The 27,760-nt window shown below is 36.7% G+C and overlaps 1 protein-coding gene across 2 annotated transcripts in view; it reads left to right on the forward strand.

Annotated features, from left to right (window-relative positions):
- CBLB (Cbl proto-oncogene B) overlaps positions 1–27,760 on the forward strand; it is a 128,574-nt gene that overhangs the window by 93,406 nt on the left and 7,408 nt on the right. The window contains exons 11-18 of one of the 2 annotated variants that reach the window (XM_030954636.1): positions 8,129–8,314; positions 11,527–11,892; positions 13,667–13,761; positions 17,301–17,444; positions 21,389–21,468; positions 21,570–21,701; positions 22,891–23,028; positions 25,503–25,622. In XM_030954636.1, the coding sequence (XP_030810496.1) occupies positions 8,129–8,314; positions 11,527–11,892; positions 13,667–13,761; positions 17,301–17,444; positions 21,389–21,468; positions 21,570–21,701; positions 22,891–23,028; positions 25,503–25,622 (1,261 nt within the window). The remainder of the gene's footprint in view (positions 1–8,128; positions 8,315–11,526; positions 11,893–13,666; positions 13,762–17,300; positions 17,445–21,388; positions 21,469–21,569; positions 21,702–22,890; positions 23,029–25,502; positions 25,623–27,760) is intronic. The other variant, XM_030954644.1, reaches the window with a different exon arrangement.

Below are 27,760 nucleotides of genomic sequence, written 5' to 3' on the forward strand. Positions count from 1 at the left end.
AGTTTATAATGGGCAAAGTGTGAGTTTGCACTAGCTGAAACTCTTATCCAAACTATGCTGTATGGACAATTCCCTGAGATTTTATTAGTAAAGAACAAAAAAATTTCCTATATGCATTTGTTTTCTGCACATGTGTGTACACATGCATAGAATGTTTTAGGATTAAAGTTGAGTTTCTAAACAATTTTCAATATTATTACTTTATAAAAATGAACTCGACAGCTAATTCATACTGCACACAAGTAGCTTTTAGTTATGTTTCATGTGAGTTGTCCATGATTTTTTTTTCTGTAATTTTTAGTATAAGGTACTTTTACTGGGAAAAGTATTTTTGAGATTATCCATAGTGACTGTGTGTTTTGGAATGTTTTTTGTCCTGAAAGGGCTCTGTGTTAAATTCTGAGATCTTTGTTGCAGGAGATTTTATTACTGATAAATAAGCACTATCACTGACAGAAGTTTACTTTATGGGGATAGTTTTTACTACTCTATTCTAGCCTGGAATAGATATTGTCAGAGGTCATGCGACACTGATTTTGACAGAGCATTTACTAGATTTTTCCTTCTACTAAGGTCATCTAGATTGAATTGTTGCCTTGGAATTAATTTTGTAACATCTTACTTTTCCGTTTTCTTATCATTGTATTTGTAAAAAAAAAAAAAAGTGTTCTTCACCCTCATATCTGAGAATATCTGTCAGTTAATATACAGATATGCTTCTGATATCCTTCCTAACCTCTTAAGGCTTATGAATCATTCTTGTGTTGTGTATGTAATACAACATGCTCTACCCTTGGGAACAGTTTATCCTTCCTGCCTGGACTTAAATTGCAGTCTGCAGCATGACCTCTGTGAGATAGCCTTGAATTGATGGGCTTTTATAACGCTATCACTTCCATGATAAGGCAAAAATGCATTATGCCTTTATCAAAAGAAGGAACAATAGGTTTACTATAAGACATCTTCTTTTAGGTATCCACCAAGTGCTTGAGTGCTTTTGGGCCTTGCTATTTTTTTTTCATTGATTTCATTGTTCAGTGAAAGAAATCTTTACTCTGCCACCTTCTTCAAGTCTATTTGAAATTGTTGAATTATTGCATCATTTGGTGATCTTTGACTGCTGTTTTCTTAAAATTGTTACCATTGATTGTGCAGTGATGGTCTTAACCATACTACCTGTGTGTAATAAGGCATTGTTTATATATCCTTTTTGTTAGCAACGTCTTCGTCAGACTTGCCTATTTCTTTAACCATTATTTATTTTTCCTGCTAATCAGTGTATCTTTGGAGCCTGCTTAAAGAAATTATATTTTCCTCTGTGACATTATGTAGAACTTTACTCTTTGTGAAATTTTCTTTTGTTTGTCATTAACGCTTGTTCATATGAACAAGGTGCTGCATAACAACAGTGTTGTAATAAGGTAATTTTTCGAAATTAAGGAAGTTAGGTGGCAAAGATAGTTTAGCTCTTGCAGCTAACCTGCTGGTACTGTTGTGAATTTGTAATCTCATAATCTCAGTGAACAAATTTTCAGTTCTTACTTTATTGCATGGACTGTGGTAAGATTTCTCAACATAAATCTGTTAATCCTTGAAAATCAAATGGGCTATATTTGTGTCAAATTACCTGGCTGACCATTCTAAGAAAAATCTGGATAGTAGTTAGCTGGGCTGTGAAACTCATTAGAAGAGAATAGTTTCAGGGACATGAAGTTCTGATGAAAGTGACTGTAGGTCTTCACAATATGTTGTGGAAATACTCAATCTGTGGAAATACCATTTCTGCAGTTTATCACTCTTACCCCTGAACTGTACTCTGAAACTCCTAAGAGATGTCTGAAGTCTCTGAAAGATCTCAGACTTGAAACTGCTTTAAGAAAAGAAATAATCATGAAGCTCCTTAAAGGAATCAGTAAGTGGATACACATTAAGAAAAATGAATAGTTCTTGCTAGGTGTTGTGTATGAGTCAGCAGTAGCAGCAGATCAACTCCAACAGAGGCTTTGGAGAAATCTGCTGCAGTTAGGCTGTTTATCTGCTTCATCAATCAGCTTTTTTTTTTATTTCCAAATTGTCTTCAGATATTTCTTAATGAAAGAAAGAGGAAGAGTGGTGCCAAAAGCCTCTGTTAATTGTTTCCTCACTGAGAAATTTCAGCCCTGTGGTATGAGATTAGCTGATGCAGTTATTGCCCAAAATGTTCCCCTTCTCAGCTTTTGTTCTAGCAAAGCACAACATTATGAAATGCACATTAATAAAAATGGAGATTACAGGCTCAGGTAAATGTTGAAAATACCTTTGCTCTTTTTTTTTGATTTTTAAAGAAGGCATTGGAGTGTCTAGTAGAGCATGTTAGTTATTCTATAATGTTTAATATTTAATTGTCCTAATAAATGAAGGGTTCTCTGTCACTTTTCTTGAGTACAAGGCATAATTTGATTTCTTTTAAAAAGAAAGAAAATAAAGAAAATGAATAGTGCAGGAGTTCTTGCTAAGAGCAAATAATTTTGAACTCATAAGACTCATAAGTGTTTAAAGTAATTTTTTTATCCAAATAATATCACATGAAAACATAGAGGAGGGCTCTACCAGTATAGGAGACTATGAGGTTTTCAGTACCTTAAAGTGAATTAACATTGTTTATAAACAGTTCCATCTAAAGGTAGATGAAGTTGACCCATCTGGAGTGTTACTGTCTTGGTTTGGAAAGACAGGAGTCTGCTAAGGAAGGCAGGAGCCTCCCCTGAAATTGAGAATGTAAACCCTCCCCACCCCTCCGAATTGCTACAATTTTAAATTAAGGGGCTCTCAGGCAAAGATATGGGAGCAGGCAATAACAGTTCTTTAATAGGGAAGAAATAAAAAGAATAAAATAAACAATACAGTCCACTGGAACAACACTGACAGAGTCAGAACCCAACCTGACACCCTGTTGGTCAGGGTGCTGGTGGCAGTCCGATTGAAATTGTGGCTGCAGTCCTCTGAAGTATCAGGTGTGGTTCTGTTGGAGCAAGGGGGTTCTGTAGAGAAGGATGTAGTCTTCCTCTGAAGATCCAGGAGGAAAAGGTAGCTGCTGTTCCTCTGGGGAATCTCGTGGAGAAAAACTGAAACTGCAATTTCAGAATCTCGGAGTATATGGGGTAGCAGTGCTTGGCTCCTCCCTCTGGGCGGAGCATCTCACAATGGGATGTTATAGTTCTTATCAGTCATGCACCGATATTCAATAGTCTGTTATCAGCGGAGGTCCCCTCCCGAGGAAGGTGTGAATGTGGTCACTCAAAGAGAGAGATAAGGCAAACTGCTCACTTGACAAGGTAATCAGCCATACAGATGGTAATGGAAAACATCTTGCATGCAATCTTCAACAGTTACTGTTTTCTCTGAAATTAATTTCCTAGCTATCTGAATGTGCAAAACCCTGATTGTTTGATTGATTCATGCTGTACTTTAAAATAATGATAGGAAATTGTCAAGGCTGAAAGACAGTTTGCCATGACTAGCCTTCTTCCAGCAGGTGAGTTAGGTCAAATTTGGTAAATCACGACAAAAGACCTTGGCTCTCAATATATGGGAAGAGGCTGTTTTCACTCATTTCCATATTATTAAGTTGACTTTTTTCTGGTAATGGTAGAAGGCATGTATTATATAGTAATAATGTTTTTCATTTTATTGTATAAAATATAAAAATATGTAAAATAGGACTTGAAATACATATCCATATATTCCTTCAGTAGTACCTGGACTGATATATACATATCACTTCCTACGTAATGGTACACCTGTTTGGTGGAATGTGTTAAGATCATGTCACTCAACAGGAGTGACTTACTTAACTGATTACTTACTAGTATTTGCAGGGTATAAATGCTGGGAGGCAGTGTGCCTCCTCTAATTACTGATTCCCTTGGCAGTGTGCTCCTGACTCTGAGACCTCACTGCCTCTCCCTCCTTCACATGCATTTTCTTGGGTCAACAAAGATAAAGGGAATAAATCTGTCGATTTAAAAATATGTTTACAGTCATCAGTGTTAGGTGATGTAAATTTATATCCTCATTTAAAGTTTTAAGCTTAGATAATACGACTTTTCCTAGGTCACAGCTTATCTTAACTAGAAATAACAAATACGTGAGTTCTCACCTGATTATAAATAAAGAAACTTCAGAGAACTGCTTCTGGTGTAGGTCTGCTTGGATCTTCTTAGATGTCTCATGCAGTTTGAGTTTGCTCCAAGGACATTAACAGGCAGGGTACTATTTCTCAATGAATCAATCATTAGGATTTATGTTGAGAATGCTTTTCATATGTGCCTATCTGGCATAAAGGTATTTGAAAACTCTTGATTTAATAGCCTGGCTGTTAATATTTCCATCAGAGAAAAATAGGCTATATATTGTAATCACTCTTGGAAGCAGGCTTTTTCTTGAATTCACAAATGCTAGGGGCAAACTGATACCAGCATATCCCAGTAACAAATACGTCTGATGGAAAAACACAAGTGTGGTCCCTTCTGCAGTACAACTGCAAAGTCACAGCTGCTTTTCCCTTGGCAGCAGTCACGCCAACCAGATGAAGTCCATGTTGTTACAAAGGAGTCTGTGTTCTTCTCCTTAATTACATCTTTATTGCACAGGTCTCTGTGTGGTGCAGCAGAGCCCCTTTGTACACTGAAGGTCTGTCTTCTGTCACTGCCAGTTCATTTGAGCTAGTTTGTGTCTTAATCACTTGCTTGTTTTAGCTTTTTGTCACTGCTCTCTCTCTCATTGCACATTTTTCCCAGCATATGGAAAACATACAAAAACCTCCAGTAGGTGACAAACAGGAATTTTAGGAGAGTAGAGTGCCAAAAAGAGTAGATATTAGTGTGTCTGTTAATTCTTTGGTGTCCACGCGAGATGCAGCCATCTTGTTGGCCTAGCTGTCACTCATCAAAGGATGCAGCTGGACAGGTTGGATGGGCGTGGACTGAAAAATATGGGATTTTCATATTGGGAATATGATGGAAATCTGATACTGAATGCCAAGGAAAACTGTTTGCTGCTGTGGAATATTTGGTTTTGGTTTATTTTTAGTATCAGTGGATCCAACAAAGAATTATTTGTCCCAGCAAAACTTTTGCTCTTACTTCAGCACCAAGTGGTGATACAGATTAAGCTTCCTTGTAGGGGAAGAAAAGCTGCTTTTGCTTGCAGCTATTTAACTTTTTTTTTAAATTGTGCCTGATAAGTTACTCTTTAACTTGTTGGCTGTAATCAATTCCCTTCTTGAAATCTGTGGGGGTCGCAGCATGTTCTGTTGGCATTGTGGCTGTACTATAGTGTAGTAGTCCAGGGGACTGAAAAATGACTTGGCTATTTTGAAATAAGCCATAATAAGACATGGATATAAGCCTAAATTCAAGTCCTCTCACACACCTACTACTTTGAAAATTTTCCATTTCATTTTGTTAGTTGTGGTTTACTGTCTGTGGAATGTCATAGAGGTAGCCAAATACTAAGCTAATATATGGAACTAGAAGTTTATCACATAAATTAAATTGCTTGCTTCACTGGGTTTAAAAGCACACCAGTGTTTAAGTATCTTGAACTTCTAAATGAATGGGTTTTAAATGTGACTATTCTATGATTTTTGTCTCTGCAAAGCTAGACTGTTGTTGCAGCAGGAGAAGTCTGACATAGATGGAACCAGTGAGCACACTGAGGGAAGAGGGCATCATTTAGCCGAATGATTTTTTAGAGCAGAACTGTGTAAGAGAAGTTTGCCAGATAGAAACAGGGATGGATATTCTTAAAATGATATCACAACAGTGCTGTTCACTTAGCTGGGATTTGTACAGTTCCAGGCAGTCTCCCATTTGAGACTCTCAGGTTGCTCTCTCAGGAAATTGTGTTAATTAGTTTGATGATGCAACAATTAGAACATCCTAAATGCAGAACAAATGTTTCCTGTCCAGTAATTGGTTTTTAGTATTTCCTATATTTCTTACTCTTCGTTTCCTACTCCTATCACATATATGATTGCTCTTCTGGAACAATTCCCTGCTGGCTGAAATGCATTATGTTGTGCAATACCATAAAATGCTGAGACTTAACTATATCACTTTCATTTATTTCAAATAATTGAATCTTTTTGGAGGCGTGACCTGCTTATTTGGTTCTATTTCAGATAATTTGGGAAACAAATTCATTTTGTGTCTGCTGAAGTCAATCCTTTGAGTATATTGTATTGCATAGTTCTTGGCTTTCAGGAATGCTTTGTGGAGTTGTAACTAAACTTTGAAAACTAATGCTGTTAAATGATACAATGTTTATTATGCTGTTTAACTGATAGATGCCTTCTCATAAGGAAAATGAATTGACATTCAGTTTATAGTAATTCTATAATTACAGTTGTTCAGGCATGCTTGCAAGATACATATCTTGCTTAGTTATTCAACATTCCTTAATGTTGAGAGGCTAGATGCTTTGGTAATTTATGTGCTTATCTTTATGGTCTTCCAGTCAAGGACAGGGTCATTCACCAGTTAAAGGAAACAGAATTTAAAGACTGTATTCAAGGCATTTAATATGAATATTGAGACCGCCTCTTCATTGAAGGGAGAAACTGAGAAACTTCTGGTAGCGATGAAAACCACGAATCTTAAAATGCTCTGTCTCTTGAATTTGAATGTTTAGTTGTGACATTGAGCTTGCCCATGTAGATGAAGTGGGGAAGACTCTAAATAACAACAAAAAAAATCCTCCTGATGATGGAGTTGCACATTACCCTTCTAGCTTTCAACATCTTTTCACTCCTCTCCTGCTTTTTTGTGCACTGTTGACAGTAATGCTGTGGTGGCTTCTATTTTTGAAGGAACTGTGGTAGCAATCCCTGTTGTATAGAATGGGACATTAAACTAAACTGTAGTACAAAGCATTGATAAGGATCCTTCTCCTCACTCTACTTTTGAATTTATGAAGTTTCCAGTTTCTTAACATAATGATTGTGTGTAAAGAAAGGTAGTGCTGCTTATTCGTTTTCTTGTTAAAGAACCTTCTACTCTCCTCCCTACTGATCAATTCAGTTATCACTGTGGGATGTTCAGCATTCATGAGAAAAAGCTTATGAAGAGAGGGGGAGGTTTATCCAAGGAGTTTAGCCCAAAGATGGGTGCTTTTTTTGCCTCTGTAGGCAAGCTGTGATATGAGAACAGTGGGATGCCTCACTGTACAAGTGGCCCAAAGCTGATCATTGGTGGGAATGTCCTCCAGCTACTTGTGTCTACTCTTGGGGAAAGCACAGAACAGCACAGACATTCAGGTTTATTACAGTGCACTGATACTCATACAGTGAGTTCATAGAAATAACTTGAACAAACATCTGAGCTGTGTTTATTAGAACTGAGCCAGATGAGGGGCAGGGACTAGTTGCAAAATTGAGTAAAGTCCTATATTGAGAGTTGAAATCTTTGGTTCTGATGAATTTGAAAGGACAGGTCAAGGAAAAAAGAAATCATAATTTGTCCCTGGAGAGAGAAGTTAAATGTTTGTGTTGTTAGTTCAGTATTTGCTTAAATGATTAAATTGTTCTAAAATTATTTTTATAATCCATTCTTTTTTTTTTGTTGATTTTGCTTCTTTCCCTAATATCTTGCTGGTGACTTCGATTGGTAAATTTTCAGAAGACATACATTCTGTTTTGTATGGAAGTATGATTTGAAAATGGGCAGTAGGCAGTAGCAGGCAATATCATGGATGTCCAGCTTTTCAAAGTAATTTGTAGAACTTTAGATTGAGTACTCTCTATTAATAAAAAAGTCAACAAGGGTAGCAGTGCTATGATAAAACTTAGGATTTTTTTCCCTTATGTTTGGCAGTGATCATTACGTTTTTATACATGTTACTGGAATATATATTCTTTTATTTTCATCACAAGTTAACACGGGTCTTAATTTTGAGATAGAATGACTTGTAGACTTCTTTTTCAGTAACTATAAGATGAGCTCTACTGTCCAGATGTCCATTATGAAAAATTACTATTATAATTGACTCTTAGTAGGTATCTGATAAGTATCAAGTGTTTTAGTTGGGGAATGGAAGTTGTATACTTGATCATCAGGTAAAAGATAATTTTATTTTTTCTCTCCTGAAGTGCAATGACAGGCAGAATTCACCAGTGACTTCCCCAGGATCTTCCCCTCTTGCACAAAGAAGAAAACCACTTCCAGACCCCCTGCAAATCCCTCATCTTAGTCTTCCTCCTGTCCCTCCCCGTCTGGATCTGATTCAGAAGGGAGTAGCACGCTCACCGTGTGCCAGCCCAACCGGGTCACCAAAGGTAAGTGTTACTGAACCATTATTTCTGGATATGAGAATTCTGAGAAATTGCATTTGCTTTTTTCTGAGGGGAGCTTCTTGTTTGTTTTGTAAAGTGAACTGTTTCAAACCTTTCCATGGATATTGCTTTTTCAGGATTTTGCTCTGCCCAAAAGAACTTTAATTCCTTCTAGTTTAAAGAAACTTTAGATTAGATCCATATTGATGAAGTCTCTTCTTTTTCCATAATACTTTATGTAGTTAAATATTTTTGGCTGGATGTATTGGTCAAATATGACTTCAGTTTGTCTGATGATTATATTGTACTTGATTATGGTCAGAATTTGAAAGATGTTGCAGTAATGGATCAGTTCTGTAACAAACTCTGATTAATGAAAATAAATAGAAGCTAAAGTTTCCTGAAAATAGATTTAAAGGTCATTATCTCATTAAAATTATATGTTTTCCTTTCATGATGATTTATGTTCAATTTCCACAGTGTCCTTACAAGAAAAATATGTGCAGATACACTGATTTCAAAACCATAAATGGCATATAATAGGACTCAAATTTCAAGGGAAATAATAATGGCTCTATAGCCAATAAGCTTGTATGCCATGTTTTGTAAAACTAGTGATACTAAAGATTCAATGATTTTTTGAGTAGATAAGCGTGAACAAGAACAAATACTGTTTGCTACTCTCTGTAACAAGTTGATTGTTTTATTGTAATTGCTGTATAGAGAGAATTAATTAGATTAAAATTTTTCATTTTTATATGAATAATTCACATTCAAGTTCAGGACACGACCTGAAACCTATGTACTCATAATAATCCAGTTTGAAGTAGCTTGCTTCTTTTGTCACGTTTTTATTTTAAGGTTGAAAATCAATATATTTTTAAGATTTTAGTGGCTTACAATTTAGAAGAAAAAATAGAACTTTGAATAGTTTCTTTAATCTTCTTTTTTCTTATATTATGCAAAGGAATTATAACACATTGAGGATATACACCAAACATATCCCACATCCATTAAAAACTAGTTTTATAATAGGGTTTTTTTTGCAGGGTTCTTGGCTTAAAAAAGAAGTTAAACCAGGAATAGTATTGATGCTGCTTTGAAATTTGAAAAAGCATTGAAAATGTTTTTTTTACGTGAAACTTTTCCTGGAAAAAAAAAATTGTGAGGTGCAGGGGAAGCAGGATGGGGGTAACAAAGAATAATCTCATACATTAAAAGATTTTATATTTAAGAGAAAAAAAGATCATTTAGTCCTGCCAAAACTACTCCTTCAGGAAAAATACCCCCACAACTTTTCTATTTTGCTCAAGTTAAAAACTATAATTTATAACTATAAGGTATAACAAAAAATCTAAATCAGGGTAATTTTTTCCTGTGTTAACAGTGATAATAACTATTTTACTTGACTAGCAAGTGAGTTAAACAGTTCTTTATTTAGTTTACTTCCTTTTAATATACATAAGCCTGTAGGTAGAATAACTTTATTATCAATTCAAGTCACGTGTTGAGGAATTGCTTGAAGAATAGTGCTGGGCTAGTCAATGAAGTGATAGCAAATGCTGTTCTTACTAAAAAGTTCAGTGACCTCCATTTCTTTAAGTGGTAATAATATGCAGGCTTACCAAAGTCCAAGAAAATTATACATTCCCAGGAAAATAATCTTCCCTGTTTTTCTTATGGTAGCTGTAGATAAAACATTTGTAAAGACCTGGACCAGCTATTACTTTGTAAATTGCCATTTGTAATTCAGTCATAATGAAAATGTTTTGGTTTTGTCAGATTTGTGCTCAGATTTGTGCAGCTATGAGGTTTTCTTTTCCTGATAACCTGAGTTTCAGCTTTTTAGTATTAGCATACATAATTTTAGACCACATTTAACCATTTATGATATAATTCACTTCTTAGAACCAAGTATTCTGACAAATGTGGCTTGCAGATAAGCTAATTGCAAGTAAAACTACGAACTAATTAGGCTGCTACCTGAAAAACTGAACAGCAATTCAAACAGATTCAGTACTCTGAGACAGTGCATGTAAAGATTGGAGTCATCCCTAGGTATATAATTAAAAATGAAATAATTCTTGTTTCTTCCCTTTGCTCTCTAATCATTGCTTTTTGTGCTCATTTGCTGTCAGCGAGTTATTCCTCTGGGATTTTATTTTGTTCGGGGTTTTGGGTTTCTCTTCCACATCAGGAAGCCTGTTTTTTCCAAACACTACACAGAATTCATTTCAGCAGATGAATAAGTGATTCAGATGATCAAAGCAAAGGATACTGGAAAAATTATAATAACTCAAATAACTCTGCCTGAGTTAGCTGTCATTTCTGCTTTCCACTCCTTGCTTGGGTTACTCATGCAACATCAGAAATTGGGGGCGTGCTTTCTGAAGGGCCAGGTTAGCTGCAGAATGCCAGTGAGGCCTGCATTTAACCTTCTGCCAGGTACTGCTGTGAGGCCAAGAAAATATCTCAGAAATGATGAATCCACACTTGGTCAGTGAAATAAACACGGGCAGGAGACCGTTCTCCTTTTTAATGCCTTTATTGGAAGTGATCAGCTCAGGTGGTGAGAACCAACGGGTCTGTGCTCATGGCGCCGCTGCTCCCAGGAGTGACTTGGAAGAACAGGAAGAGAGCAGCTGTGTCCACTGGTCTGTGGGTAGAGCTGGAGGTTCCATCCTCACGAGAGCATAAGGAGATTCCCTGATTTTTGGTTCAACATTCGAGGTCTTCTGTCTGGCTGACATCTTTAGGTTAGGGTGAGGAGTAAAAAGGGTCTTAGCAGATACTAGGTTCTGTTCCTCACATGTAGACATCACTTTGATTCATCAATTTTGTGTTGGCCTGTTGTTTTAGGGGTTTTTGGCTAGGTTTAGTGAGGGGTTTCTCCCATTGCATGCTGGATCTGATGTCATTTGCATGCTAACTCCAAGGTCTCCTCCTGTTCACTGTCTGGGTGCCATCCTCCAGGAAGCAGCAAGGCAACACCCGGCTAAGGGGGAATTCTTAACCATCAAGGACAGGTAGTTAATGAAAATGACAGGTGATTACAATAACAAACAATTAGAACTCCACTGTGGCGGCAACTGGCCCAACCTGTGAACTCTGCAACCTTTTAAAAAAATGGGCAGCTTTTCTATTCATAACAATCACGAGCAACATTCATGCCTCCACGTAACTTTCCTTTTTTTGTAATTTCCTGTGTCGTTCAGTCTTCTCCCTGCATGGTGAGGAAGCAGGACAAGCCTTTGCCAGCGCCGCCACCTCCCCAGCGAGACCCTCCTCCGCCGCCACCGGAGCGGCCTCCGCCCCTGCTGCCGGAGAGCCGGGCCGCCAGGCACCTGCACCAGGCCGAGGGCCTGCCCGCCAGGGAGCAGCCCGTGCCCCTCGAGGCCTGGTGCCCCCGGGACGTGTTCGGGACCAGCCAGCTGGCGGGCTGCCGGGGCGGGGGCGATGCCTCCCCCAAGGCAGGCCTGACCGCCATTGCAAACGTGAACGGGAGGCACGGCCGCGTCAGCTCAGAGCAGGGATTCATGCGGAAGCACAGGCGTCACGAGCTGCCCGCAGAAGGTGCCAAGGTATTTCCAGGGAATCCTAAATTCACGCTCTACTGCAGCATTGTCTTGCACTGGCTAACACACTGTCTATATTGGCCAGTGCTGGTTTGTGGTTTCTGAATCTTTTCTGTCAATGCTTAAGAATAAGCTGCTCATAAAGAAATTATTTGTGAAGTGCTGTAATTTATAAAGCAACAGTACATGAGGGTCTGAGTTACAATTTTCACATAAAACTGTCGAAAAATATCTTTGAGAGAATATTCTAGATTTGCTGTAGTCTTCTAGCAAATTATCCACGATAACAGTGTATCCCTGTGTGCTGTAATAATATAGCATCTCAAGTCCACTTTGGAACTGTCATGCCAAAACTGTGTGTGCATTTTCTGATGGAATAGTAGATGATCCACTTACCTCTGGTGTAGATGAGGTGAATTCTGGCATTTAGCAACTTCAGGCTCTTGCAAAGCCATTTACAGCTGGTCAGACTTAGCTTTGAAAAGAGATCAAATGGTGATGTCCTAAGAAAAAATTCCTAGTTCCACTCTAATCAGTTTTATCAAAGCAGCTCAGTAATTTATTCATAGAGGTTATTAACTCAAAGCTCATCTCTTTGTTTTTTTTTGAAGACTACACAGCTTGTGCAAGACTACATAGCTCTTGCTTAGACTGATGGATTTGTGGTTAAGCCATGGTAGTTAGAAATCATTTTTTTCATCTATTTGCTTTTTCCAAGACCGCAAGCTATTTAACCTTTCTATCTCCAGTCAATTTTTTTTTTTTTTGTATGTGTATGTATATGGCAAGTATCTTCCCATATATATATAGATGGAGGTTTTGGTTATTTTGAAAGTACTTTTATAAAATTGAATTACTATCGATAAGAGGTGTTGACATATGTGATGAAAGGTAGTTAAGTCATCTATGATGTTGTGTATAATTAAATTATTATATAATAATGCATTTCTCAGTACTGAGGCAAAGCACCAAAACTTTACTTAGATCTGGGGTGTTGTTTAAATGCTACAGGTTTTCTGTTGATTTTAAAAGGATGCTGGATTTTTATCTTCAACTGTACCTTCATGTAGCATTCTTGTTGTGGTCTAGTACAATACTGAAGCTGATGGAATGAGTACTTCGCAAACTAGAATACCAAGTCATGTGGAAATGTAGTCTGGAGGAGTTACATACATAGATCTTCAACCAAGTACTTCTTGAACTGTCATCTTCAGGTTGTAGATCTGAACCATTCAATTAGAGGAAGCAACCCTGAATTACTATCTCAGGCTATATTTACATTCATGAGGGAAACATGGAATGAATTTTCTTCCCTGATTCATATATCAATTGTAATATAAACTTTTTGGTATTGATAGAAGCCAAGAATTGGAAAGACAATCCTGTGGCTAGAGGATGGATTCTGGCAGGCACTGTATCACCGTTTTAATAATTAATATGTTCAGCATGATGTACCCATTGCTTTGCCATTATACTTCATCTCTCTCACTTTGCAATCTTGAAATCTTAATTTTTCCCCAAGCAGTTCAGCTGTAACTGAGTGTCTGTCTAGTAACTGTCGTGTGGAACTTCTTTTGGTGAGGTTTTAAACTAACATGTTCTACAGCTTCAAAATGGGGTGAAACAGGCCTCAGCGTCACTTCAGAGACAGCTCTGTGGTGTGAACTCCTGGGAAAGCCTTTACCCACAGGCTTCTCAAGGTCTATTGTATAATACCTAGTTGATGATTATCCATGGTGATAGGAGGAGATACTCATTGTAATATTTGTGTGACGTCTAGGTTTTTTCAAATGGTCATCTGATAAATGAAGAATATGATGTCCCTCCACGGCTTTCACCCCCTCTTCCAGCTGGCTCTGTCATCCCTAGTATAAAGTAAGTTAACTTTATCTTTAAAAGAAAAGTGCTAGCTAATGTTAGGTAATAGCACTGACTCTCTGGTGCTAAAAGAAAAAAATGGGAAAAAGAAAGAAATCAACTAATATAACTTGATATGCTTTCCATGAATTTTAATGTGCCTTGACAAAGGAAACATTAATGGTATTGATTAAGTGGGAACAGTCCTAATGTTAATTGGACACAGCATGTTTGTATAGGGAGAGATGGTAAACTCTGGCAGATCTTGCTCTCAGGAATTTGGCAGTGAGAGCAGATACTGTCTGGTTTGGCTTCTATTACTACTGGAGAAGTGTGGTCAGAGCTATTTATCACAGGAGATGACAGATTCTAGGGAAAGTGCTAGGGCTAAAAAATGTTTTCTGTCACTGTTCTGCCCCTAATCTGGTCAGGCTTTCTGGGCTTTCAGTACATAGAGCTTTATCCAAGGTTCACACTATCATCTCTTATTTGTTGTGGCTAAATAGAAGCAACCAAAACCAAACCATTTTATATAATTTTAAATATGATCAACCTTTCTGAGTTCCAGAACATGGGAAGATTTGTCATTTCAAGTGCAGACTACTGTTAGTCTTCCAGTAAAATGACTGTTTATTTTTTAAATAAAGATGTTGCTGTCATAGCAAGTATCTTCAGACTCTGAATGACACATGATTTTGTAGAGAACAAGATATATTTAAAGTTGAAAGCTTGGAAGTCCTGTAATGTGATCTGTCCTTATTTTGTGTTTTTGTAAGGAAATTGGAACATATCACAATAATGCTATTCTACTTCTTTCCAGTGTTCTGCTTGTGATTCTTGCTGTTAAATAGTATATTTGGACAGTCAGTTCATATTAGACCTGAGAACTTTCTCATTCCATTTTTGTGTTCAGTTAGCTTTAATATAGAAGACAAATACATTTCAGCATTCTATTAATATGCTGGGTTTTTTCTCACCGAGCACTACAGTAAAGGTGCAGTGGAGCATTGACTTTTTTATTTAGAAGCCTGTTTTCAGGTGGAGCAATTGCTGAGGTGAAGTTCTCTGTGCCTATTTTTAGTTCAGAAGAAAATTTTCGCCTGTTATCCAGACATACCTGTAATTAAATGTTGGGATGTAACCTGATGGAGGTACAGTCTCAGAGGAGTACCCGTTGGATGCCTCATGTAACTAGTTCCCTTCTAGTCTGCTTATTTCGTAACACAGTGAAAATCTGAAGAGGGGAATATTCTTATTTCTGTATTTCATGGCATGGAAAAACATCCTACTTCATGAGAATCCCCATTTTTCACTCAGATACTTGCAGATGTACCTAGAACCAAAATACAGTGTATACACAGAGCATTGGAAAGTCCAAACAATATTGTCACAATGTGTACAGCCACAAAATCCGTGCCAGGCCAATCCAAAGCTAGAATGTGTGACTTCTGCTTGGTCAAAAGAAATTCTTTTATTAGCTAAAGATTTCTGAACAGAAAACTGATGAATTCCAGGAAGAAGGAAAAACCTTCATTTGTGAAAACCAAACTCCATTGATTTTTGAGGAAGAAGTTAACTTTCGTTTCTGTTTTGGCTTTGTACTTACACCTTTTAAAAATTGCATGGGCAATTTTAGATTTTGATTTTTAAAGCATAAAATTATCAATACATAACATTAGGAGTAAGAAGTTCAAATTATCTAATTACAGAAATACCACATGGAATGACTGTTAAAAATTGATCATTGTATGTTCTTTCTTTAAACACTAATATGTCTATTTTCAATTTATTTAAAATTAAGTTTTTCTCACCACTAGGAAACATGCTGGTAATCTTTAGTATTGTGTGACAATATGTAGGTGGAAAAATTGGGGAGGAAGGGGAAAAAAATCTTTAAAAACAGCAATTTCCGCCAACCACAATTGCTTTCAAAAAATGTAACTCAAATAATATCTAGCATGATTTATTTGGAAACGTCAGAGAGAATATTTTTACAGTCTATTTTTCCTCCCGTTGAAGTGACTGCGCTCAGCACTCATAAATGTTGAACTGTACTTGATTCAAAATACTCTGCTTTTCACAACTGTGCTACTCCAATTAATCTGAGCAAGTTGCTCATTTTTTTCATGGTCTCCAATCTGTGCAGTGTGGTGGATTGAGAGCTGGTTTGTTTCATATAGCTCCAAGGCATTCTGTTCTTTCTACTTGTTATAATCCGTCTGTAATTCCAAACTTTTGACTCAAGGATACATTGATAATGTATGAAATGTCTTATGCTAAATAACAAGGAGGCAAAATTACTCTTATTTGAAATTTCACAATTCTATAATGTCCCTACTTAAATTGTTTAATCAGCTTTTACTGAATATAATGTTACAAATACAACCTTTTTTTTCTTAAAAAGCTACATTAATAGAAAAGCACTGGAGGTTTTTGTTGAGGTTTTTTATTTTTCCTGGAAACAGTACTGATTTTTTTTGTTTTACTGCAGTAGTTGTTATAAACTGTGCCTCAGTAATGAAATATTGGACTCTTGCTAACTGAACATCTGATTTTTATTTTCCACTTAGCCCTTATGTTTTTGACTAAACATGTGAAAATAGTTATTTTTAATTGGACTTCTGTAATTATGTCAGACTTTTTTAGCAATTTTGATCAAGTTGCTGTTTTATTCCTGAAACGATATCTATAACTCTTATGTCAAAGATACAGAGTGATTCTTCCCCAAAACTTCAAAATTTTCAAGTAGTGTTTGTTTCATTCCAGTGAGTAGCTCCCATTTTGCTACATCAGTAGCAGAAGACTCTTTGTCTCCAAAGTACCATAAACCACAGTGATATTTTGAATGAGGAAGCATCCATTTCTGAGTATGTAATGATGCACCCAATTCCAAGCCCCTTTTGTAGTCTGTGAATTTATTAGGAATATTTAGTTGACTTGAGGTAGTTGAGGGAAAAGTAGCACCTAAAGGTGTTTCTCCTCTTGCTGTCTGTCCCATCTTGCTTACAAAATTTTGAAGGTGAAGTCATAGTCCCATTAAGGCCAACTGTGGCTTGGAATTCCTGTCTCCCTTGAGATCAGCCTTTGGCGTGGTGCTTCCCGGTGACAGAAGGAGCAGGGCTTAGGGGCACGTTCCAGACATTTGAGAGGACACCTCATGTCCTTACTCATAGCTTGACAGACCAGTGAAAGCATGAATGTCCTCTGCATCACTAAGCCCTGCTAAATACCTTTTGTCCTCAATTAACTTTTATTCAGTGCTTTTGATAAGTGTAAACAGGCTGAGTCTTGCAAGTGCCTATTGGTACTTTAATTCTTTGGAATTCTCTGCTATGTTGTGCTTGCTTAAAGTAGCTGTTTAACTCTTAGAAGGGCAGCTGCCCTTTGCTCTATGCATTCTCAGTGACAAAAAGTCAGTGCAAGTATGGGTGCTCTTGTTGCCTTATATGTAGTAGACGTATTAAAGATGTTTGGGCTAAAGAAAAGTATTTTCAGTATTATCTGAGGTCAAGTACCTAACAGCTGAAGATAAACCATTATTTTTCTAATCTCCTTAGGTGCCCTGGTCTTTCAGCAAATTCTCTGTCTGATAAATCAAGGGAACACCCAGATGATGATGATGAATACAAAATTCCTTCTTCACATCCTGTAATACTGAGCTCACAACCACCTCATGGTCATAATATAAAACCTCTTGCTCGGTAAGATGATTTAGCAGCCTTGAAAAAATTTGATTTACAAAACCTCTGCTTTTTCCAAAATTAACTGGATTCTGTAATGATGGTTAAGCTTGCCTGCCTCCTAAGCTGGGATTACCCATGCTTCTGTTTCATTTGGCCACTGCCACAGATACAAACCTATGAAATTCACATCATTGAATCTCTCTTGTGTCAGAACTGGGTATTTTTTGCCTTTGGATACCATTTCTGCAGTTGGGGTCCTTTGTTTTCCCTTTACATTGAGGTTTTCAAAACTGACCAGGAGATACAAGTCCTAAAACTCTTTCCAATTTAATTTTAAGGAGAAGTGTGTGACTGAAATTTCTAGTCAGCTTTGAAATTCTTAGCCTTTCACATTTTATATAATTCAATTTAAAAGCAATGCAGTACTGACAAGTATGTGAACTGGCAACTGTATGTACATGCTTTCTTTTTTTTCCCCAATGTATAGTGTGTCTTTTTAGCTTTCTGAGCCCGTTTGGCAGTATATTTTCTTTGTGCGTCTCAGAAAGAGAATCTTTTTAAATACAGGTGGAATATGTCTCTTTAGCTTTAAATATATTCTGAAACAATCCCTCCAAACTTTCAGAAGCCTTTCAGGCTGTTCAGAATTACTAATGAATTATGACAAGGGGACTTGGAGCAAAGGACGTGGCAACTGAAGGCTGTGGCATTCTTGCTGAACTTTGCTCCTCAAAAAGATATGAATGGCTGGAATTAAGACAATAAGTCTGGAGTCATTGCGGGGGAAAAGGGCAAATGTTTTACTGGTCTTGTAGGTCACAAGTATGGTATTAAAATCAAGTATTGGTTTGCAAAATTTAGACCTTCCTGTGATTAAAAAATTCTGTGGCGTATTGCCATTTTTTCCCTCTCTCTGTCAGAATGTGATGTTGAGGACCCACTATCAATAAAGCTCAACATGTCCTTCACCCCAGAATTAGCCAATAATGATTGTTAGACCTTTTAAGTCATAATTTAAAGCAGCTGGAAAAAAAGCTTATGATATGATCATTCTTTGCATGCAGGTTAAAAATTCTCTGTTAGAAATCCTGATCCAGGCTTCACTGCATAGACATGAATACTGTGCAGTTGCCAAAGCTTAATTAACTTCTGGACTTAAATTTTTATCTACTGTATGAGACTTAAACAAAAAAAAAATCAATCAAACAATGTTGGCTGAGCAAAATAATGGAAAGCATGAAGAAAAAAATTCCAAGCAAGAAGAAAAAAATTCCATTTTTTCCTATGCCATTTTAATGGGATTGTGTTGTGCTTTTGTGTGAGAATGATGCAAATAGATTCAAACTGAAAGATTCTTGAGAAAGTAAGCAGCTGGAGAAATAGAATCTTACCATTTTTATTTTACAGAAAAAAATAATTGAGTGCCTTCAGTTGGCTGGTACAGTATTTTACCAGTGCCTTGGAATTATTAATTGAGGCTATAGATAGAAAGATCATTTCCGAGTTTTCTCTAGTTTTGCTGTGTGTATGGTGGAGTCTTTTACATGAATTAAGACCTTGCCACAGATAAAATGCTTCGGTTTGCTATTCAAGTTGCTCCATGATTAAAACCACCAACTCCTCTTATTATACATTCTAATAAAAAATTTAACTCAAACCATTCTCCTAGGCATTAAAAAAATAGTCTGGTGTTTCACATGCTTAAAATGTCTTCTTTTAGCTAATGTCACTGCTTAGATGTGAAAACTCAGATAAAGTTTTCAAGAAGGAATCTGTTTCCTGGTTGATGTTGTGTTCTTTTAATGCATTTCATTAAATAACATGGGAGGGATGTTTTGTTTCAATGAAACTTAAATTCTCTTTATTGTTCATCAAAACTGTTATCAACTTCTTTTTTTTTTATGTTATAAATTTTTAGTACATTTCAGTTTTTTTCCCCTAGTGTCACTTTCTCTTATCTCTTTCCAAAGTGTTAGTCCCTAACTTCTTGGATGGTACTCGGAGTTTTCAGTAAGCTAAAGAGCTTAAAAATTTTGTCAGAATGTTTTGTAGATTAGAATTATGTAACTGTTCCATCCTACTCCCAAATTGGTGTTACCTTTTTTCTCTTTTACCTGTAGATATGACAGTGCTAAAAATATCTCAAGAATAATACAAAAAATGATTCACAATTTTACGCTCTTGCAGATCATTGAATTGTCTGGTTTCTTACTGATGAACATCAGGAATATGAAATAAAACGAAAGAATTTCAGCATTATTAATTAGGTATTACTAGAAGAATATTACATTATTACATTTGCTGTCTTTTCTTAATAAAGTTTTTTTTTCCAAAGGGGGAAAGGACAGAATGCTTGCTTGTTAGTACTCATTTGATGTCCTTTTTTCTGATGTTTACTGTTAATATAAACAGGCATTTCAGCTTTGTTTGTAAACTGATCACTTGACTGGGCTCATCATGGACTTATTACTTCTGAAGCGGTGCCATGTTAAGTTACCTTGCTGCCTGTGGCTAGTTACATTATTGAAAATGCATAGTTCATTAAAACTAGAGTAGAAAATATTCTTAATTACTTAGTGTATATTGTGAGGAGTCAAAGGAAGTGTTGCATCCACTGCATTTCGAAGATTGAACCAATCTAATGTCAAAGAAAGAAACAACACTTCCTTTACCACTTCTCTGGGGGAATTAATTTATAGCAAAAGATCTCTTACCATTAGGGGCTTTTGTTTGTTTTTAAATCTTGCAGTTATTCTTATATTTATGTCATTACTCCTAGTTGTAACTCTTGGGACCACAAATGCAATTCACTTCCTCTTTCTTGTTTATAAGGAATCTTTTAAAAGATTCCAGACCCTTATTCCTTTTTCCTTTCCATTTGGCCAAAGCTGATAGGTTTATTAATACTGTTGGTAGAAACCCGAAATCTGAAATTTTTGCTGTATATCACTCTAGCAGATTTCCCAATGTTTAATAAGTGCATGGTGGAATGGGATTTTTATCTTTAACCTGGAGTTACTTAGCATGGTGACCTTTTACCAAGGAAAATCTCTGGTTCTTTTGGAATATGCTTACAGTGACAGGAGCAATTTCCTGGCTCTTTTGTATTTTTAAACAATATTTAAGATTATTATAAGGTTTGTTCAATGTTTTTTCCTGACACATTTGAACAAAATCTTCTTACAAAAATAATCTCCAATATTTTCAACAAGATTATAGTCACTCTTTACTGTTTGGTTGGATAATTTTCATATTATTTTCATACTGTTGTTAAGTTTTGAGGGCAGAATATGCATTCATTAAAAAAAATCAGTAAACTGTGGTAGAAGTATCAGCAAGGCTCAATTTTTGATAGAGAAATGAATACATTCCTGCAAAACTGCTTTGGCTAGTTCAGTTTTGGGGGTTTTCACTGGGGTTTTTTAATGTTTGGCAAAGTTGAGTCAAAATTTATTATTAATGTGTATTGTGGTGTTCTGTTTGGATTTTTTTGTGCTTCTTGTGTTTTGTTTAATGGTTTTTTGTGTGTGTATTGGTGTGGATAATTACATTATGAAATCCACATTTCCCTTTTCTCATAATTCTGCTAGGGAAAATTCAGCATCTGTGAAGGTGAACTAATATTGAGCCTGTGATGTAACTGTGTGAATAAAGTAATGACCTGAGCTCTGAAGTGAGGACTGTGTTTAATGTTAGTTCTTCCCCTAACTTGTATTGCAGCCTGTGTTATTTTAAGCCATGTCAGTACATCACCAAGAAAGCAGTATAATTCTTCAAAGCACTTTTAAAGAGGGTTAACCAGTATCTGCTCTCAACATCTAAAAATGTAAATTTTAGAATTGATGCAGCTTATTGTCCCAGATTTGTTTCCATATGGTGAACTGCCAGGTACTGTTCATTCAGGGAATTAATTAATGCTTGGCTAAATGGTTGATTGCTTCCTGCTTAATGTCTGTCTTCAGGGTGTGTGAGAATGGCCAATGTGCGAATGGAACCCACGGTGCTACTTCTGAGATAAAGAAATCGAAGCATCCAGAGTCAGGTACGGTTTTTATTTATTCGTTGTTTGCTGACAAGATTTACTCTGTGCTGCCCTAGGGGTGCAGCAGGAAAACATTCACTTCTTGTGGTTGTGTCATTCAGGAGATGTCTATGATGCACCTACTGTTCCGGTACCTTTGCCTCCTGCACGGCCTCCTGCCAGAGACAACCCCAAACACAGCTCTTTGCTCAACAGGACACCCTCCGATTATGATCTTCTGGTGCCCCCTTTAGGTTGCAGACTTTTTGCTGATTACATGTAATGGTTAACACTGCCCAGATGAACTAAATGCCATGTTTACTGAAAAACAGCCATTGTTGAGTAGGTTATGAGTACCAAACAGGCTATGAGCTAAATATTACAGCTGTCAGTCAATGTTTTGTGTCATTTGGAGTCTGTTTGTAAGGCCTCACTTGAGACAGATGAAAAGATACGCTACATCTGTATTCCAGCTATACAGAAAAGTAAAAACCATTTTCCCTAAAATAAATTTTAATTGTCTCTTAGCAATTTAATGCAGTAGTGGAGCATTTTTCCTACTGTAGCTTAAATAATTCCATTTATTTTATCAAATACAAAAAAGAATGTCAAAAAGATGGTATTTGAGTAAAAAAATGTAACCACTAAATTAAATCAATAAGTTAATTTCTGAGATTTTTCCACCCCTGATTTCTGTTCTCTTCTCCTACACAAAAATCAGTGATCTCTGCATATATATTGGTGCTATGCTTGGGGACCCCCCACACTATCTTTGACAAACTCAGCTGCATGGTTGTGTCTCTATGTGTCAGCATCCAAATTTCTGGTTCCATAAAACCTTTTGAACATTTTATGCTCTCTCTGGTCCTTGAAGTGTTCCTGAGATGCAGGAGAAATGAAGGCAACATAACACATAAAAATCACGGTGCTTGATAACTCCTGCTGGCAGCACCTTTGTATAAGAGGCGCATTCTTTTGCCAAACTCTAGAAAATTCCATTTATATCTGGAGTCAGAGCTTCTGAACAGCAGATAGAGATAATACACAGTATAAATGTAGCAGACTGAGTGCAGTCAGCTTTGGTGTTTATATATAAATACAGTTGTTCAGCCACTGAAATACAGCTGTTATTCTACCATGATACTCTGGGAAGCCTTCATTGGAGTACACTCTTGGCAATTGAGCCACTAAAAGCAATCTCTCCTTCCATCCCAGCAAAGAAACTGAGCACTGCAAAAGGTCATTCAGAGCATGTTTTAGAAGAGGACTGTGGGTATTAACAGTCAGGTTTACAATTTCATTACTGGAGTCACTGAGCTGCTTAGATGAATTGTAGGAGTAAAGGCCTCAGCAGCCAGAGAAAAATAAAGTTTAAGCTTTATTCTTTATTCTGCAGTTCTTAATGAAGTTTTGCTCATCTAAGAATTCATTTCTAAACTGCAGGTGAAGATGCATTTGATAACTCGCCCCCCTCACTCCCACCACCACCACCGCCTGCTCGGCACAGCATGATTGAGCACCCAAAACCTGCTGGCTCAGGGAGCCGACCCTCGTCAGGACATGAACTGTTCCTTCATTCTGGTAAGAATACAGAGGAAACAGCATGTTTCATTTTATTTTCCTTTACTTCAGAAGTTTATCTGTTCAGTGTTAAAGTTGTCACTAGGCCTCAGAAGTTGTTATACAAAATATTTAAAAAATCAAAATTTTAAATGGTGGAGGTGAAGCTACTCAGAAAATAGAAAGACTTCACTTTTCATTGCCGCAAAGTAATAAAATGAAGTCAATATGACTATGCCAGGCTAGAAATTTTGTAAATTGTAGTTTTCCGTTGTAATCTGTAATATTAGCCTGTATCTTTTTGTCAACTCCATTGTTTTAAATAGTAAAACATAATTCATGAGGGAAATTTTCAAGTTGAAACTTTGAAAGAAGTTATAAAATAAGGGAAAAGAATATTCAGCTTTGTTAGAACTGTTGTAAAAGTTTGCTACAAAACTATATTGTGAATACAGTTGCTAAGTCCTAGGGTTCATAATCTTTTTGCTAAGTCAGGTTTTCACCTATCTTTCCCTGTAAATGACTGTGATACATTCGGCCTGATATTTTGCTTATAAAAGGTATGAAAACTGTGTTTACAATTGATGATTTTTGTCTTTGAGTTGAAAAGAGTTTTATTTTTATGTTAATGAAGTTGAATACATTTGCTGATTATGATACTGATTACAGCAGGATTTTTGTGGGTTATAGCACATGTCTGTGAAGTGATTTTTTAATTTTTTTTTCTCTGTGGAAGCTTTCAAAGGATGCTGGTGTCTTTAAGTTGACCTTTTCTGTGAATATTTTCAGGGATGATCTGCCTTGTGGTTGGGGTTAGGTGTTGTCTTCCCCCTCTCTGTTTTTCTTAGAAGCTCTATGGAGAGGGATAAAATGAAATGTTTTGGTGATGGTTTCACAGGAAGGCCAGAATGTGAATGACAAGCAGTCATGTGCCGCTGCATGATGGTCTGACAGGGTCTCTGGTGTTTGGCTGACGTGTGTGAGTGGAACTCCCTGTGGGGGGAAAGGGAGCTACTTTGGGTTGAAGTGCAGTGACCTTTTATGGAATGTTTTTATTATGCATGTTTTTCCTGTCAGTCAAGGCCTGACATTGAGTAATTTGCCGAAGCTTTGTGTATTTTGTAATGTAAATTCAACTCGGTGTGTTACTTTCTCATCTAAGTTGCTGAATGCATCCAGGTGAAAAGACAGCATGCTACAGAATTTAAAGGTTGATGTTCATAAGTACAGTGTAGTTTTATCTTCTACGCTTCAAAATAAAAACAATGTAAACTTCAGCAGTCTAGTCAGAATGGGTGCCTCAATTGTATCATCTGATGCAGAAACAGACACTGCACCATTCAGTTCTGATGGGAATGGAGAGGAAAAATAGGAGCCCTCACACACAGATGCGCACAAGCTCCATCTGCCTGTGCCCAGTGTCCAGAAACATGCAGAGTTTTACATGTTTAAGTGTAACTTCCAAATAATCTAAGAATGTCACTGATAGTGTTAAAAAACATTCAAGAGCTTTAAAATAAATATCTGGAATATGTATCTAAAGCCATATATTGTTCTTCATGTTTGCATAAGGAATACAATCGTGCAGCAGCAGTTCTCATTAATCTTAGCAATGTATTGCATCTAGTTAGGCATGCATGGTTGTGTGAATTGGTCTTTTTTTATTCATATGGTATTTCTAAAGCCATATTACTCACTTCACATCTTGTCACATAATCTGTTGTAGAAGATTTATGATGAGTTTTTGATGATTGGTTTCCATACAAGTCTTGAGGGTGATTTCTCAGCTATCCATCAGAGCCTGTCAGATTAGAATAATAATCTCATCATCAACACCAGTGAAAAGTTGTTCTCACATACAAAACAAACACTCTGCAAGCACTGAGTCCAGAGCAGAAGCCAGATCCAGGATGGGTCTGCACTTGCTCAGCAGCATCTTTGATAGCCAAAGAAGAAAGAAAAGAAGTGTACAATATATCAAAATTCTTACTTACCTAATTTTTCAAATTCTGTCCCTGTAATATTTACCCGCAGCTGGGACTGTATGAATAGGAAATCAGCCCAGCAGTCTTTGTGAACTGCAAAGCATAGAAGTGTAATGAAGCTCTAAGCAAACTGAATAGCTGGGATGTTTCTAATTGTGCTGCTTCAGGCACTGCAACCTCTTGGATGCTTTGCCAGGCACAATCCCAGCAGCGTCAGGGTTGGGTGGTTGAAAAGTGCCTCTTGGATGTGAGGAGAAGAGACCACAGTCAGTGCAGGACACAGCACCTTTGGGCTGTGCTCCTGTGCTTGTCACTTCAAATCATATTTACATGTGTACTGTGAACACTGAATTTGGAGTTTTATGTGTATCTGCTGTCAGAGGACACCTCTGGATTCATGGTTTCTCTACATGATGGGAGGCTGTTCTAATACTACCTTCTATGCTTGAGCCCTCCCTCAAATAGTAATTCTGATTATTCTAAGACACTTTTAAAATTCTTTTATCACAGATCCCCATTTTGACTCAATAAGTGGTCATGTTCCTTTGCCACCTGCTCGGAGAGCACCTGGAGAAAATGTCAAAACAAATAGGACATCTCAAGACTATGATCAACTTCCTCCATCTTCAGGTAAGGCAGAAAACTGTTCTTGTAGAAAATTACAATTCTGTGAAGAATATAACTTTCATCCATAAAAGTCCAATGAGTTTTTGTCATTCTGCACAACAAATTGCAATGGTAATGTTGCTTTACAAAAGAATGAAATCATCAAAGGGTAACAGACTTAAGTTCTGCAATAGAGGTAGAAGTGGCTATGTGTTGTGTGTAGGTGTATATACTAGAGCATCCATTTTACTGGCTGCCAAACTGAATGCTTATGTCAGTTATAATGTTCCTTATTTTTTGAGAAAGGCAGAGATTTTCCTGTCACCTTTCAAGCTCATAGGAGATCGGAAGTACTGAAAGGAGCACAAGCATCTGATTTCCATCTTTGTTTCATTTCTCCTAAACAAAAAAATGTAGCTTAACTCTCTAAAGTATTATTATTTTCTGTCTCTTTTGCTAATATGTTTGTCTGAATTTCTAAGAAGCTTTTAAGATGTTTCTTAATAAAACAGCAAGAATCAAAACCACTTAAAATTCAGTCTTCCTTTTCAATGGAACAGGTACAGTAGAAACGATTCCTCTGCCAAAGAAATTTTGGTTAGGGTTTTCAGGCAACAAAAATAGTAAATTTAAAGGAAATCTACTAAGTGGATAAAAATAATAACAGTATTACCTGTATTTCAAAGTACCTTCACCAGTTTTTAGACAAATTTTCTTTTTTTTAGAGGTGCATGGTACATGGGGAATGGGGCAGATTGGCCCAACCGCATTCTTTTCCTGTATGAAGAAACCACACAAAGAAAAAGCCAAGGAATGTTTTGTACCATTAATCATTCTCCAGATAGATAAAATTTTGTGTAGAGACATTTTATGCATAAAGGACTTTTCTCTAATCTTTCAGTTGAAATAATCACCATTGTTCAAATGAAGCATTCCCAAGTGGAAAAAAAAAAAAGATCTATTTTTAAATAGTAATTGCAGTCTCCTTCTCAGAAATACAGATTTTCATACTGCTGAGGTATAGGGGAAAAAAGAGTACGTTTTTCCAACTTAAATGGTGGGAAATTTCTGTAGCTCTCTTCAGGCTTACTTATTTTTTTAATGAATAGCGTAATTGTGAATTAGTGTGATGCCTTTGATAACTACTATCTCTTTTGGGAGGAGATCTTTACAAGTATAGCTGTTTCTCTTTTTGTTTCCAATTGTTGGAAGAAAAGAGTTTATAATGCTTTATAAGTGGCATTGTGAGGGATTTGTCTTTAAATGCTCTGCCAATTTATTCAGGGTGTTTTGAGTTCTCTTATAATGCAAATTATGACAATGATGTAACTACTTTTAAAGCTATGGAGTTTTCCTGCAATTCTTGCACTTCTGTGCTAGAACAATTTTTAATTTTCTTAAATTACTGCGAGATACGTGCTAGTTAAGAACTTGGAGCTTTCTGGTGCTACTTAATACTTTTCGATCTGTTTCCCACAGCTATCTTCTAAAACACTCACATGTCAGCTTTTGCTATAAATATCATTCTAAATCAGCATGATATGCAGCAAGATATTCCATTTAATTTCAATTAGATGAAAACTATGTGATAGATCATGTCATTCTCTTAATTGGAAAGTTGTTTTTACAGTGTCAGTAATTCCAAAGGACAGAACTGATGAACTGCAGGATGAACAGGTTCACCTTCATCTATGATTTAAAAAGACAATGTAGAGAGTGTAACTGTATTCAGAACTTTGGTTTTGCATTTATTCTGAACTAATCAGGTCACTTAAGAAATTATTCATTTCAGTGCTTTTGTAAGGTAATTCTCTGAAGTAGCTGAAAAAGAAATGGAGTTCACTCTAAAATCTAATTATCCTGGGTTCCTAGAGTAGCATGGGTAGTGCTTTAGCTTCCCTGCTTCACTTTCACTATTTTGAAGATTGCTGTAGTGATGTTTAACTGAATCCTTAAAGTCTACCGAGTAATTTATTCTAATTCAGATACCCAGTATTGAACACTTCAGAAATAGTACCCAGCCATGCAACCCACTCCCCCAAAGGCACGATTTCTCCAACTTCTTATATACAACTGTTTAAATTTATTACAAAAAGAGCAAGAAAAGGAAATAGAACTTGGGAGTGCTGTGGATGAGAGGCTGGACATGAGCTGGCACTGTG

The sequence above is a fragment of the Camarhynchus parvulus genome, chromosome 1, assembly GCF_901933205.1.
Source record: "Camarhynchus parvulus chromosome 1, STF_HiC, whole genome shotgun sequence".
Classification (NCBI taxonomy): Eukaryota; Metazoa; Chordata; class Aves; order Passeriformes; family Thraupidae; genus Camarhynchus; species Camarhynchus parvulus.